This window comes from Lissotriton vulgaris, chromosome 5 (assembly GCF_964263255.1).
Source record: "Lissotriton vulgaris chromosome 5, aLisVul1.2, whole genome shotgun sequence".
NCBI lineage: Eukaryota > Metazoa > Chordata > Amphibia > Caudata > Salamandridae > Lissotriton > Lissotriton vulgaris.
The window spans coordinates 2,029,583,821-2,029,597,541 of NC_141693.1; the positions used below are offsets into that span (position 1 = coordinate 2,029,583,821).

Consider the following 13,721-nt stretch of genomic DNA (forward strand, 5'->3'; position numbering starts at 1 on the left):
AGAGGCCACACTCAAGGATTTCGATCTAACAACCCAAAACCGTAAACTTGAGAAATTGGCACGCGCCATTAGGCTGTATGATAAGAAGAAAACCTATCCTTATCTACAAGAGGATTATTTCCGACAAGACCATCAAGGCAGATTTACCAACCGAGGCCGGGGAACACCCAGAGGCAGACAAAACTATTATACTTTCTCTGACTCCTCATACAGCTCGGAGGGCGAGCAAGAACAACCGGGTCCCAGCTTCCAGCAGGGCTATCCAGATTCTGGGTACCACCAACAGTATCAATACAACCCTTTTTTAGGGCAACGCCAGGGGTCATGGCGCCCCCCTCGTGGCAGAAGCAACAACTGACAACGCGGCCAACCGCGTGGATCTCAACAAAGCACAAATGCATGGAATGGAGGTCGTGGCCAACCACAGAAACAGGTACACTTTCAGACAGAACCACAACACGGGGAACGTGTTACCTGCAACAAAACTTACAGATGGTAACTAACTCTGATAATCAACCCCGATTAAGACTACTGGGAGGTGCCCCCCCGGTGGCTGTAAGCCCTGTTGTGAACATATCTAAACTAGCCCTGAGTGATGATGAAATCAAAATACTGGGAAAAGGATTATCATACGTACCCACTAACCACCCTGACGCTTTCATCATCCGCGCTGAACTTTTTCAATTTTTCCGAAAAATAAGGTTAAAATACTTTTTTCGTAACTCTGCACCAATTATCCAATCATCTGTGACTGGGCTTAGATCCCCATCCACCTTTGTCCCGTTCAATAGTGTCATGTCACACAAGATTTTGGCCTATGAATCGGTTGTTCTGAGAGATGTACTACAGCTCCTGGGAACCAAATGCTTCACCAGATACAATACCAGTAAAAATGAAAAACTGGCCCTACAATCACTGGCTCATAACGAGCAACTTGTTATCAAACCCGCAGACAAGGGCGGTGCCATTGTGGTGCAGGATGTTACCTCTTATGAATCGGAAATCCTCCGTCAACTAAACGATGGAACTAGTTATCAACAACTACGATCGGACCCTTCGAAAGCAATTGCTTTAGAAATTCTTGAGATAACCCAAGCTGGTCGTGATCAAGGTTTCCTATCGGAACTGGAGTTCAATTTTTTGAATAAACAGCATCCACGATTGGCCACAATCTATACTATACCCAAGATTCACAAATCCATGGCTGACCCTCCGGGTCGTCCAATTGTTTCAGGGTGCGGCTCTATTCTTGAGCCCCTTGGAAAGTATATTGATTTCTTTCTTAAACCGATTGCAGAGGCCACTCCAGCCTACTTGCGTGACACCATGCACACCATAAACATCGTGGAAAATGTAGCCTTTGATACACAACAGCAACGACTGGCCACCTGCGACGTTGTGTCGCTATATACGTGCATTCCTCAACATGAAGCATTAATGATTATCACACGTTGCCTGCACCAGCGACCAGCACCGGTTCAAGTGCCGACCGAATTCATTGTGGCTCTACTCCGTATAGCCATGACTAAGAACTTCTTTATTTTCAAGGATAAATTCTACATCCAAACATCTGGAGTAGCAATGGGGGCCCCTTTTGCTCCAGATGTAGCCAACCTATATATGGCAGCCTTTGAGCAAGACACGGTGCTTAACCAGGTCAATCGATTCAGAGACCACCTGGGTCTCTGGATGAGATATATAGACGACATTTTACTGATTTGGAACGGCAGTCTGGAAGAACTAACCTTGTTTTTTAATTGGTTGAATAATCAGTCTCAATTTTTGAAATTTACTATCCAATCTGACAACCACCAAATAAACTTTTTGGACCTCACCATTTATGAGAACTCAGGACACCTATTAACCACGCTGTACCGCAAACCCGCTGAAAGGAATTTGCTGCTACATTACGACAGCCACCATCCGAGAGCCCTACGAGACAATTTGCCCTTCGGGCAATTCCTACGCATTCGTCGGAATTGCTCTAACAAAGATCACTATTTCACAGAATCAGAAGAACTGAAACAGAGACTTTTAAGCAGAGGCTATCCAAAACAACTAATCAAGCGAGCCCGGAAGAGGGCTTGGTTCTACCCTCGAGAAGAGTTATTGAACCCAAAAACTGATGAAGACCAACCAGAACAAAGAATTGTATGCGTCACTACTTTTAACACGAAAAGTAACAAAATAAAACGTATAATCAACCACCACTGCGAACTTATATCAGATGACATCAAGCAAACTGACCCGCCTCTACATGCTTTCAAAAAAGCAAGAAGTGTAAAAGACCATGTGGTCCGCTCCTTCCTCAAGACACCAATGGACCCTACCGTCACCACTCTGTGGAACCTACCTCCGGTAGTTGGACATTTCAGATGTGGCAGCTGCAAAGCATGTGACAGCACAATTCAGACCAAAGAATTTACATATCGTCATCATACAATTCCCATCAAGACACACACCAATTGCAATTCCGCAAACATCATCTATGCCATCCTATGTCCGTGTCTACTGATATACATTGGCCAAACACAGCAAAAAGCCAAAGTGAGGATACTCCAACACATGAGTAGAATCCGATGTCAAGTGCAGGGCGCACCAATGGTGGATCATTTCTCTACAGCTGGGCACTCACCAGAAAGTCTTAAGTGGGTAATCATTGAAAAAGCCACACTGGGACCCCGGGGTGGAAACATCGCCAACATCCTCAATACCCGTGAGCTAAAATGGATGTACACATTTGATTCAATAGAGTCCGGGCTTAATGAACAAGACAGCTCCTTCTCTCAGTTAGCCACCCTGTCCTGAATACTTCTCATTTACTATTTATGTGGCCTTTACCCTCATGTGAGTGGTACGCCATAATTCTTATGATGTGATATTTTAAAAAATGTATAGCAATTTCAGCAATCTCCTAATGTATGACCCTTTCTGGTAACTATATGCTCAGTACAATAATGCCTTGTGATGTGGTCTTTACCCTCTTGTGAGAGGTACGCCACTCCCGGTTCTTAATATAGTATCCAAGGGTAAATCCGCGTTTTGAATGTTTTACTCACCTATCCACGTGATGATTGCTCAATTGCCATTGTTAATGTGTCACGCGCTCTTCGCTACCAGAAATTTATTAACCACCTACAACAATGCTTGTCCTTGACACGCTATTTACGCTGTACTTAGGATTAGATCATGCATTCAATATACATGCTGTCCATTGAAGGATGCGGCTTGTCCTGGTTAAATTACTGAGTCCAGCGTTACCTGGTAACGCAAATAGTCTTTCTACTATGCTCATTGTTTATACGCTGCAACCTAGCAACGCAATTAGTCCTTCTACTATGCTGACACGGGTAGTCTGTACCACGTGACCGCGTTCCCATGGTGATATCACCAAACCCGGAACCCAACCTCGCCATTGCGATTTGGAGCAGCGATCAGGATGTGATTCATTCCGTGTCTGGTAAGCATCTTCCCAATTCCATAGACGCTCATCTACGAGCCTTAGCCGATTTAATCCTCGTGCTGGCTCTGTCCCTAATCTCATTTTGACCCTCCTTTTCTAGACTCGTCAAGAATATTCTCCCAACCAGACTGCAATCCCAACGCGTTTCCCGTCGGACGTTTTTCTTATACGGCGACTGGGTGAGTGTTCCCTCCTCAACTGCATCAATAAGTCCGATGCCTTGAGGTTTTTTAAGATTCCCTAAATGTCAACTCTCATTATATTTGACAGACTTCATATTATCGTTGGTATCTAGGACCACGACCGGCTCTTGAGCAACTACACTCAACGTATGTTTTACATTACGGTGAGTCATCCACCACTTGCCGCTAAGACCCGCGACCCTTCCACCCTCCTTTTCAACTAAATATTGTACTGTCTAATTGTACATTTTAACCCCATAGATCATCAATATCGACCTTTAAAATACACCACATCGGGTCCTGTCTATACCACGTATGTGGTAAGTTTAACAGTCGATGATTTTATGACTAGCATTAACCAGTCTTGACGCGCTCAACATGTGATTTCAAAATGGTACTTTGGTCCTAACCCTCCGGATTTAATATGTAATTCCGTGTTTAAATCAGAATTATCTGACCCTGTCCACCCATGTCGGCTGGCTTATCCTCAACTGCTCGTGACCTCATTGTCTTGAACATGTATTAAATAGTTGTGACTTCTTAGCGCAACGCAGCTATCCCATCAAATGTCCCAGTAATTTGGGCGGGACTCTGTTAATTAATAACCCCAACTGATCCCACTATGGGCTGATGTGCTTTCTTGTCCTTGATAGATCTAGGGATGCACCTTCCCGTCTCTAATATAAAATAAAATATATATTTTTATATAATAGGTTATGTGTCCCAACCTTCCAGTCCTGATGAAGACCCCGCAGCAAGATTACTACTATCTGCACGTATGAGGGTCGAAACGTCGACAACCATCTGCCCTTGAATATCGACTCCACGCCCCATTGTTTTCATTTATTGAACCTTGTGGAGGATGATTTTTGTTTGAAACATTTGTATGAACCTAACGGTCCTGTTCTTTGTACATACTTTGTAACATAGACAAATGAGTTATATTTGTTGATTACACCATCACCTAAGAATTTTCCTTCCTTCTTTCACTACTTCCTCACGCAATCACACACCACCCTCCCCTTTTCCATTGCTTTGGGGCACTGTGAAAACCACTAATTCATTGCTCTGAAACATTGTATATTCAATATGCTCTCCCATTGTGAATAAAACAATGTGGACTTAATTTTTGTTTCGTTGATTCAATTTTATCTTTGTGGTTATTGTTCCTATGCTACTGGGACCCCTTCCTGTCACTAATTTGTCAACCCAGGTCCCCGTAACCTTAACTGGGTAATACCCCCCTATTAATATTCGTCATACGCATGTGGCAGTGCAAACCACCGTCCCCCCCGCTCTCTGGTGCTGCAGCATCAGTATGGGAGGCCACACCCCTCCCTCAGCTGACAGCCCGCAGAGCTAAAAATAAAATTATAATAAAAATGTTTCATTCTTTTATTTTTGTCCTTTGCCTCTCCTAGCTTACAGCTATGAGCTGCCCTTGTTAATACAGCTTTTACGATGGAGGCAAAGACAGAGGCTGCTTTTCCAAAAGTCATCAAGGATTATCAAGAGGCCGGCACATCTCAAGGCCTTAGAAATGGCTCACATAGCAGGTTCAAGATGAACAGCCAAGGGAGCCAAGGACAGCTCCACCTTTAATGTCTGCCACTCCCAGGAATGGCTACAACGCTGCCGCTTTCCTGAAACCACCACCATTTGATACCGTCAAAAAGCGAAATATTGGCTATAGATGGATTGTGTGGATAGAGACATTTTATGATTTCATTGATGCACTTAAAGAGATTGAAAATAACTCAAAAATCTTTCTGGTGATGGTGCAAAAGAAGTCATAAGGAAAGTGCAGCGAACTAATGAAGAAATCACATGTCATATTAAAAAGTATTAAATCTCCAATTAAATCCAATGCCAAATGTTAACTATGAACTCTACATCTTCAAACAAGAATTTCACACTTATCAAACCTTGTAAGACCAATGAATTTAATTATGAAGAAGCTATATGTGTTAGAGTTTTTGACAGATGTTTGTCAAATTCATTTAGAAGGCGGATGATGAGAGATCCTCTTAGTCTGGAGCGAGAGTTGACGGCTGCCAGAGCTGAAGAGCGTGCTGAAAGACAAGGTGCTGACATGGAGGCTGGAGGTGCCCAGAATGAATCCCTCATGAGTGTGAGAAGTAAGCCAAAACAAAAGACTGAAGGGCACAAAGTGATGTCTACACCTAAAAAGAAGTTCTGTTTAAGATGTTGATTTTTGTTTTCACACAAAGGAAAATGTCCTACTCTTGGACAGATAAGTAAAGACTGTGGGAAGGTGAACCAGTTTGTGATGGTTTGCAAAGCAAAGGAAAAAGTGTTTCAAAAACAAAATGGCCCCCAAGAACATTCCAGAAGCAATGTTCGACACATACCCACAAGATCAAGCGGCGACATCAGTTTAGAAAAATCGATACTTAACAAAGTTGATAGTCATCTAGATCATCGTCAAACAGTTCTTCTATATCATTATCAAATGAAGTAAAGAAAATGATTGTCCCATGTAGATGTTTACCTCAAAAAACGTGTTCATGTTGGTTTAGCCGCTTGTGAAGGAAAATGTCAGTCGAAGAAAGTTCGACATGCCAAAGCCCCAAAGTCATTCAAACAGTATCTGATGATTACACTGAAAATAAATGGTTGTTCGATACTTTTCATTATCGACTGTGGTGCATCAATAAACATTATGCCTGAGGAGAAATACAATGAAAATAAAGTGTTTTCTTGGGCTGCATTGACGCCCTTAAAAATTCAAAGTTAATTTGTGGCAACAATGAAACATAAGAAAACAAGGGTGCAAGCATCCATCCATGTGCTTCAAAGCACGGCATCAACTGCCTGTCTACTCAGTTTCAGCACAGCACAGCTGCTGATATGTGACAGATTTTTTTTATTGCAACATGAACGTTCACCATGAAATGTAAGCCAGTTTCCTTTGTTATTTTGCGGTTTGGGAAAATTAAAAACTATGAAAGTAAAGTTGCATAATAATGAGGATGTCCATCCTGTTACTCATAGACATAGACAAATTGCTTTTCATTTGCAAGAAACTGTTGAGAAAGAACTTGAATTGTTACTTAAGCATAATATTATCGAGTGTTCTACTTGTCCAACACAATAGGTTTCTCCCATAGTAGTAGTGCCTAAAAAGGACAGTGAAGGAGCTGTACGCATATGCGTTGACATGCATCAGGCAAATAAGGCAATTGAATGAGAACAACATCCTGGTTCACACATTGCTGACATGAATGCAGCAAAGGTTATCATCACTTGGAGCTTAAAGAAGAGTGCAGGTACGTTACACCTTTTCTATACACATTGGTCTGTAATACAAAAGAGTAGGTTTTGGTGTGTCATCCGCTGCAGAACTGTTTCAAAAAGTCATTTGATGTACCATACAGCTATGCAAAAAGAACACGATAAAGCTTTTACACAAGTGCGTCATATGCTTGCTGAAGCAGGTTTGACTTGTGAATGCAGGCGAGTGTGAGTTCCATAGAACAAAGCTATCATTCTTTGGCCGTGTCTTTTGACCCCAGATCCTGGTAAAGTTCAAGTGCTGTCAAATGCGGATCTGCCACAAGATGTTTCCATGGTGCGTTTGTTTTGTGGCATGGCCAGTTACTTTTCCAGCTACATACAAGACTTTGCCACTGTAAATTATCTTTTGAGAGACTTGAGGAAAAAGAACTTCTCTTCAGTACAGGAGGGTGTGAATTGAAGGGCTATCATGGCACTGTGATGACGGATGATCAAAAGAATGGCTGCAATACCTGACCTATTGCCTTTGTCAGTCCTTGTTTTTAAGAGGCTCCTAACAATATGAACCCTATTTCCTGCAGTAGATACCTTTAAGATGGAAATTAATAATGTTTGTTTAAGCCAGTTATTAATTTATGTTTTTTTTCTTTTTAAATCCACTGATATCAATATATACAGAAAATGCCTTTAGGTGACTAATTTTTTCCTTTGTAGTTTTTGAAGGAGAGTTTTCTCTTTGAAATGAATTTTTTAATTCTTGCATAAAGATGGAGATACTCTAACGTTTATAAATTTAATGATGGTGCCCCTAATGTAGAACTTGGATTACAGGTAAACAACTTTGCTTTCCATTTCCAGGGCTACTACCGGCGGACGCCAGATTACTTCCCCACTCTGAACCGCCAGCGGCGGGGCTGCTTCGCCGTCCCCATGGTTTACTCCACCTTCCTGCTCAACCTGCGCAAGGAGGGCGTCAAGAAGCTCGCCTTCTACCCCCCGCATCCGGACTACTCCTGGACATTTGATGACATCATAGTGTTTGCGTACTCCTGCCTGGCTGCAGGTGGGTGGGGAATGGAGATGAGCTGAGGGGTGCGTGCTGTTGTCGGGGTGGGGTGAGGTGAGTTGGGCACCGGCGGGGCTACACAGAGTGACTGGCAGTGTGAGGATGCGAACAATCTGTATTTCCTATGTAAGAATGTCTGACCTGTCCCACATCTGTCTGCGCTGCCTCGGCTGTACAACCCCTGCCATCCACGAATAGAGGCCTTGCAGACACCCCCTCTCCCTCCTCCTTCCCCCGCACATGCCCACCTCACCCCTGCTTTCCCCTCACCTGCACACCTCAGTCCTGTTCCCCCCTCACCTGCCTACCTCACTCCTCCTTCCCCCTCACCTGCGCATGTCACTCCTGCTACCCCGTCACCAGCCCCACCTCACTCCTGCTTCCCCTGACCTTCACACCTTCCCACCTCACTCCTCCTCCCTCACCTGCACACCTAACTTCTGCTTTCCCCTCACCTTCACACCTCACTTCTGCTTTCCCTTCTACTGCACACCTAACTCCTGTTCCCCCCTCACCTGCACATGTCACTCCTGCTTCCCCCTGACATTCCCACCTCACTCCTCCTCCCTCACCTGCACACCCCACTTCTGCCTTCCCCTCACCTGCACACCTCACTCCTGCTTCCCCCGGACCTTCACACCTTCCCACCTCACTGCTCCTCCCTTACGTGCACACCTCACTTCTTCTTACCCCTCACCTGCACACCTCACTCCTGTTCCCCCCTCACCTGCACACATCACTCCTGCTTCCCCGGGACCTTCCCACCTCACTCCTCCTCCCTTACGTGCACACCTCACTTCCCCCTCACCAGCCCCAACCCAACTCACTCCTACTTTTCCCCATCACCACCTCACTCCTGCTTCCCCTTCACCTGCCCCAACTCACTCCTGCTTCCCCCTCACCTGCCCCTCCTCACTCCTGCGTTCCCTGACCTTCCCACCTCCCTCACCTGCACACCTAACTTCTGCTTTCTCCTCACCTGCACACCTCACTTCTGCTTTCCCTTCAACTGCACACCTAACTCCTGTTCCCCCCTCACCTGCACACATCACTCCTGCTTCCCCCTCACCAGCCCCAACCTAACTCACTCCTACTTTTCCCCATCACCACATCACTCCTGCTTCCCCCTCACCTGCATAACTCACTCCTGTTCCCCCCTCACCTGCACACATCACTCCTACTTCCCCTGACCTTCCCACCTCACTCCTCCTCCCTCACCTGCACACCTCACTTCTGCCTTCCCCTCACCTGCACACATCACTCCTGCTTCCCCCTCACCAGCCCCAACCCAACTCACTCCTACTTTTCCCCATCACCACCTCACTCCTGCTTCCCCCTCACCTGCCCCAACTCACTCCTGCTTCCACCTCACCTGCCCCAAATCACTCCTGCTTCCCCTCACCTTCCCACCTTACTCCTTCTCCCTCACCTGCACACCTCACTTCTGCTTCCCCCTCACCTGCTCCAACTCACTCCTGCTTCCCCCTCACCTGCACAACTCACTTCTCCTTCCCCCTCACCTGCACGCACCGTGACACGCCTCGGTAGGGGGACCTGAGGTCACCTTGGTTGATGCCAAGAACTGGGGTTCAATTGTCCTCCTAGTGGAGCGTAGTGACCATGGAGGGAGCTCAGTGGCTGAGCCGGATTGTGGTTTGTGGGGTGGAGGATGGGACAGGCCTCCGGGCCTGCCACCGCAGGATCTAGGCTGGGTGAGTTTCATTCGAAGCATCTGTTGGTGGGTAGTAGGAGGAGACCTGAATGGACTGGACCCTGCTGACCCCATTATTCTCCATAACACAAGTGGACACAGAGTCTTGGGTCTGCTTTGGGTTTGTTCATGTTGCTTCGCTGGACTGGTTGCCGTCACCGGACTGTCCTGGAAAGGGGATTTGAGGGGGTTGGGGTTTAACCTTCGTGGCCCTGCCCCGCACTCGCACAAAGACCCGCTATGACACAACATATAAATGTACTCATGCATCATGCAGAATGTGATAGGCATCAGGACACTGAGTGCAAGGCAGAGGGTCCAGGCCTTCCTTCCGCGAGGGTGGAAGTGACTGGCGGCAGGGACACTGGAGAGTAAAACGGGATGCCAGCGGCAACCCCTCCTGTGCCAGGGGCCACCCATCCTGTGCCAGGGGCCACCCCTCCTGTGCAGGCGGACACCCCTCCTGTGCCAGAGGCCACCCCTTCTGTGCCAGCGGCCACCACTCCTGTGCCAGGGGCCACCCATCCTGTGCCAGGGGCCACCCATCCTGTGCCAGGGCCACCCCTCCTGTGCCAGCGGCCACCCCTCCTGTGGCAGGGGCCACCCCTCCTGTGCCAGCGGCCACCACTCCTGTGCCAGGGGCCACCCCTCCTGTGCTTGAGGCTACCCCTCCTGTGCCAGCACCACCCCTCCTGTGCCAGGGGCCACCCCTCCTGTGCCAGAGGCCACTTCTCCTTCCCCCCTCCCTTTGGCCCCCCAGCCTAGGGCCGCCGCCAACCCCAAAAAATGCAATCAAAAGCCTTGGGATATGGCTGGACAGCTCACTCTCCTTCAATACCCAAGCCACTAAACTCTCAGCCACATGTTTTGCCATTCTGAGTGTACTAAACAAAATCTTCCCCATCCTCCCCCAGGCAGCCATCCAAGGACTCATCCACTCCCGGCTCGATTTTAACAACGCACTCTACCTGGGTGCACCTGAATATACCCTTCGTAGGCTGCAAACTGTTCAGAACAGCTCTGCTCGCCTTTTACTTAAAATCCCTCACAGACACTCAGTTAGGACCGGCCTAATAAGCCTCCACTGGTTACCGGTCCGGCAGAGGGTTCTGTTCAAGGCGCTATGCATAGCCCACCAAGCCTTCTGGAACACGGGTCCTATCATCACCCGTAACCTGATCAGTCAGTACATCCCGAAGCGGAATCTCCGTTCTAGCCAGACCCTCTTGGCAGTTGTCCCAAGAATAAAGAGATCCAGAACCGGCGGAAGAACGTTCATGTACAACGCAGTGAAGGCCTGGAATGCTCTACCACTTCATCTTAGAGCCACCCAGAACCTTAACATTTTCCGCAAACAACTGAAGACCCATCTCTTCACATCTGTTAGCTAAATCTGCTATCCTTTTCTCCCTTCCCTGTGCACTGTAGGTTTACGATTTCCCTAGCGCTTGGACGCCCACGGGCAACAATTGCGCTCTACAAATCCCCAAGTTTACCCCTCCTGTGCCAGGGGCCACCCCTCCTGTGCCAGCGGCCACCCCTCCTGTGCCAGGTGCCACCCCTCCCGTGCCAGAGGCCACCTCTCCTGTGCCAGCGGCCACCCATCCTGTGCCAGGGGCCACCCCTCCTGTGCCAGAGGCCACCTCTCCTGTGCCAGCGGCCACCCCTCCTGTGCCAGGGGCCACCCCTCCAGTGCCAGCGGCCACCCATCCTGTGCCAGGGGCCACCCCTCCTGTGCCAGGGGCCACCCCTCCTATGCCAGCGGCCACCACTCCTGTGCCAGGGGTCACCCATCCTGTGTCAGGGGACAGCCCTCCTGTGCCAGAGGCCACCTCTCCTGTGCCAGAGGCCACCTCTCCTGTGCCAGGGGCTCTCTGGTCTGGGTCCTCCCGGGGTTTCCATTTTCGAAAGACACATCGCACATACACCGGGATGTTATTACGTGGTCCTTACAGGGGCATTGGACGGAAGCCAGATGCTGCTGCGAGGACTTTGGGTGCGTGGCTGATGTCTGATTGGAACGCTCCATGCCGCCCATGATGGGTTCACCTGCCTCCAGGTGAGGCCAAGACCTTACTTTCTGTATCAGCAGCTGAGGGATGAGGGATGCTGGTGACGCAGGAATGTAGGTTGTATAGAATACTCCTTGTACTCTCCAGCCTCTGACCTGCACATAAGATAGTATCTGTATACTTTGCACCCATAGCTGGAGCGTCAGTGATGCGGAGCCTCTGTGCCACCCCCTGTCGGATCATAACCCCCAAGCGGCTGAAGATGCAGTGGGTCCTCACATGGAGATGACTGGTGCACTTCTTACAGGACCCTGCAATGCTGAGCCACTGGGGGAGCCATCAAAGAGTATTTCCGGGTTCATCTCTACACTATGGAGTCGTGTGCACCCAGTGGGAAGCCTTTAAGGTGGTGGTGCGGGGTCACTGCCTCCCCTAAACCGGACTCGCTAGTCAGAACTTACCACCCTGGGTGGCACTATTCACACACATTAGTGCAAAGTGCACACCACTCGAGCAGATAGGCTGGACTCCCGGTGCCCGAGACAGAGATGCAGAGGTTGTGACACACTTATGTGTTCACACCCCAGGAATACCTCCAGGCGGGTCACACTGAGCAGGGCAGAGCTGGCTGACTGCTTGCCTGGCTAGTACACCCACAGAGGGCAGAGGCACACCCATCACAAGGCTGACAACACAATCCGAGGCAGAGCTAAACACTCAGGCTGGCATTCACACAGATTGGTACAGTGCTATGAGATGGTCTACAGAGCACTGGAGCAGGCAACAGAGTGGGCGATTGAAGTGTTTCTAGGGATGGCGGCGCGTTAACACCTTGCCCGGCTGAGAAGGAGGGCCTGGGTGGGCTAATAACAGTGGGAGACCAAACTAGCTATCATTCACCTCGCGAGGAATACACTACTGGCCATGGACGCGCTCCCTGCTGAATTGTATCAAAAATACATGGAGATGCCCGTGCCACGCCTGGAAGAACTTTATAAAGAGGTGATGGACAAGGGAAGGCTCCCACTGGCCACTAGGAAGGCCCTTATAGTTCTGTCCCGGGACAGGAAAGGGCTGATTTGGAGGGACCGACACGCAGGCCACTCTCTAGGCTTAATCTTGATTGCAAGATACTTAGGAAGATTCTAGCAGATCGCTTACGGCCCCACTTGTCCATGCTGGTGCACAGCGACCAGAGTGGATTTATACCTCGATGCATTATGTCCCCAAGTATCAGACGCTTCTTTCATGTCCTTTAGGAGACTCCAGGTGCCAGGTCTTGTCGGCGGACCTGCAAAAGGTGCTTGACACAGTAGAGTGCAATTTTGTGCAAGCGTTGCTGCGGCACATGGCACTGGGCGGGGGCTGGCTCTGATGGGATAGGCTCCTGTACGCAGCCGCGACCGCCTAGGTCAGAACGAACTCCTGCATGTGGGATGCAGTCTCCAGCTCTCAGGGGGTCCCTGTCCCCCATGTTGTTCGGATTGGTGCTTGAGCTGTTTGCCAGTGTAATGAGTAGGGGTGGGTGAAGAATTACACTCCACCAGTGGAGTTTGCTAAGTTTTGCCCACTATGTGCTCCATGCGGAGTACAAAAAACTCTGCAAAGTGAGCGGAACTGATAATGCCTGAAATAACGCGCTAGAGCTCCTCGTGGGTAGTCGCTGCAGGTTGCGAGCACTTACGTTGAGAAATATGCCATTCGCGTTGAGGAAGCTGCAGCTGGAGTAGAATATCGAGCAGCAGCGCCCTCTGCACTGATTTTACAGCACTGGACAAACTCCCAGCACAAAAAATCAGTGCGAGCAGCATGACTTAACATAATCTGCTGCTGACGAAACTCCACAGAGCAGGGCAGAGAGACAAAAGTCTGCATACATGACGGGGAGCAGATCATCCCCCTGTATGCTGACGGCATGCTCTTGGTCCTATGAGATGCGGAGACGGGCTTGGCCCTAGGAAAGCAACTAATTGAGGACCTGGGCAGACTTTTTGGCCTCAGCACAAACTGGTATAAAATGTGCATGTTC

General features: G+C 48.7%; 1 protein-coding gene across 3 annotated transcripts in view; it reads left to right on the top strand.

The window, feature by feature from the left end:
* CERCAM (cerebral endothelial cell adhesion molecule) overlaps positions 1–13,721 on the top strand; it is a 202,271-nt gene that overhangs the window by 81,645 nt on the left and 106,905 nt on the right. For all 3 annotated transcript variants that reach the window (XM_086924932.1, XM_086924931.1, XM_086924930.1), the window contains one exon: positions 7,762–7,966. In XM_086924932.1, coding sequence (XP_086781058.1) covers positions 7,762–7,966 — 205 coding nt within the window. The remainder of the gene's footprint in view (positions 1–7,761; positions 7,967–13,721) is intronic.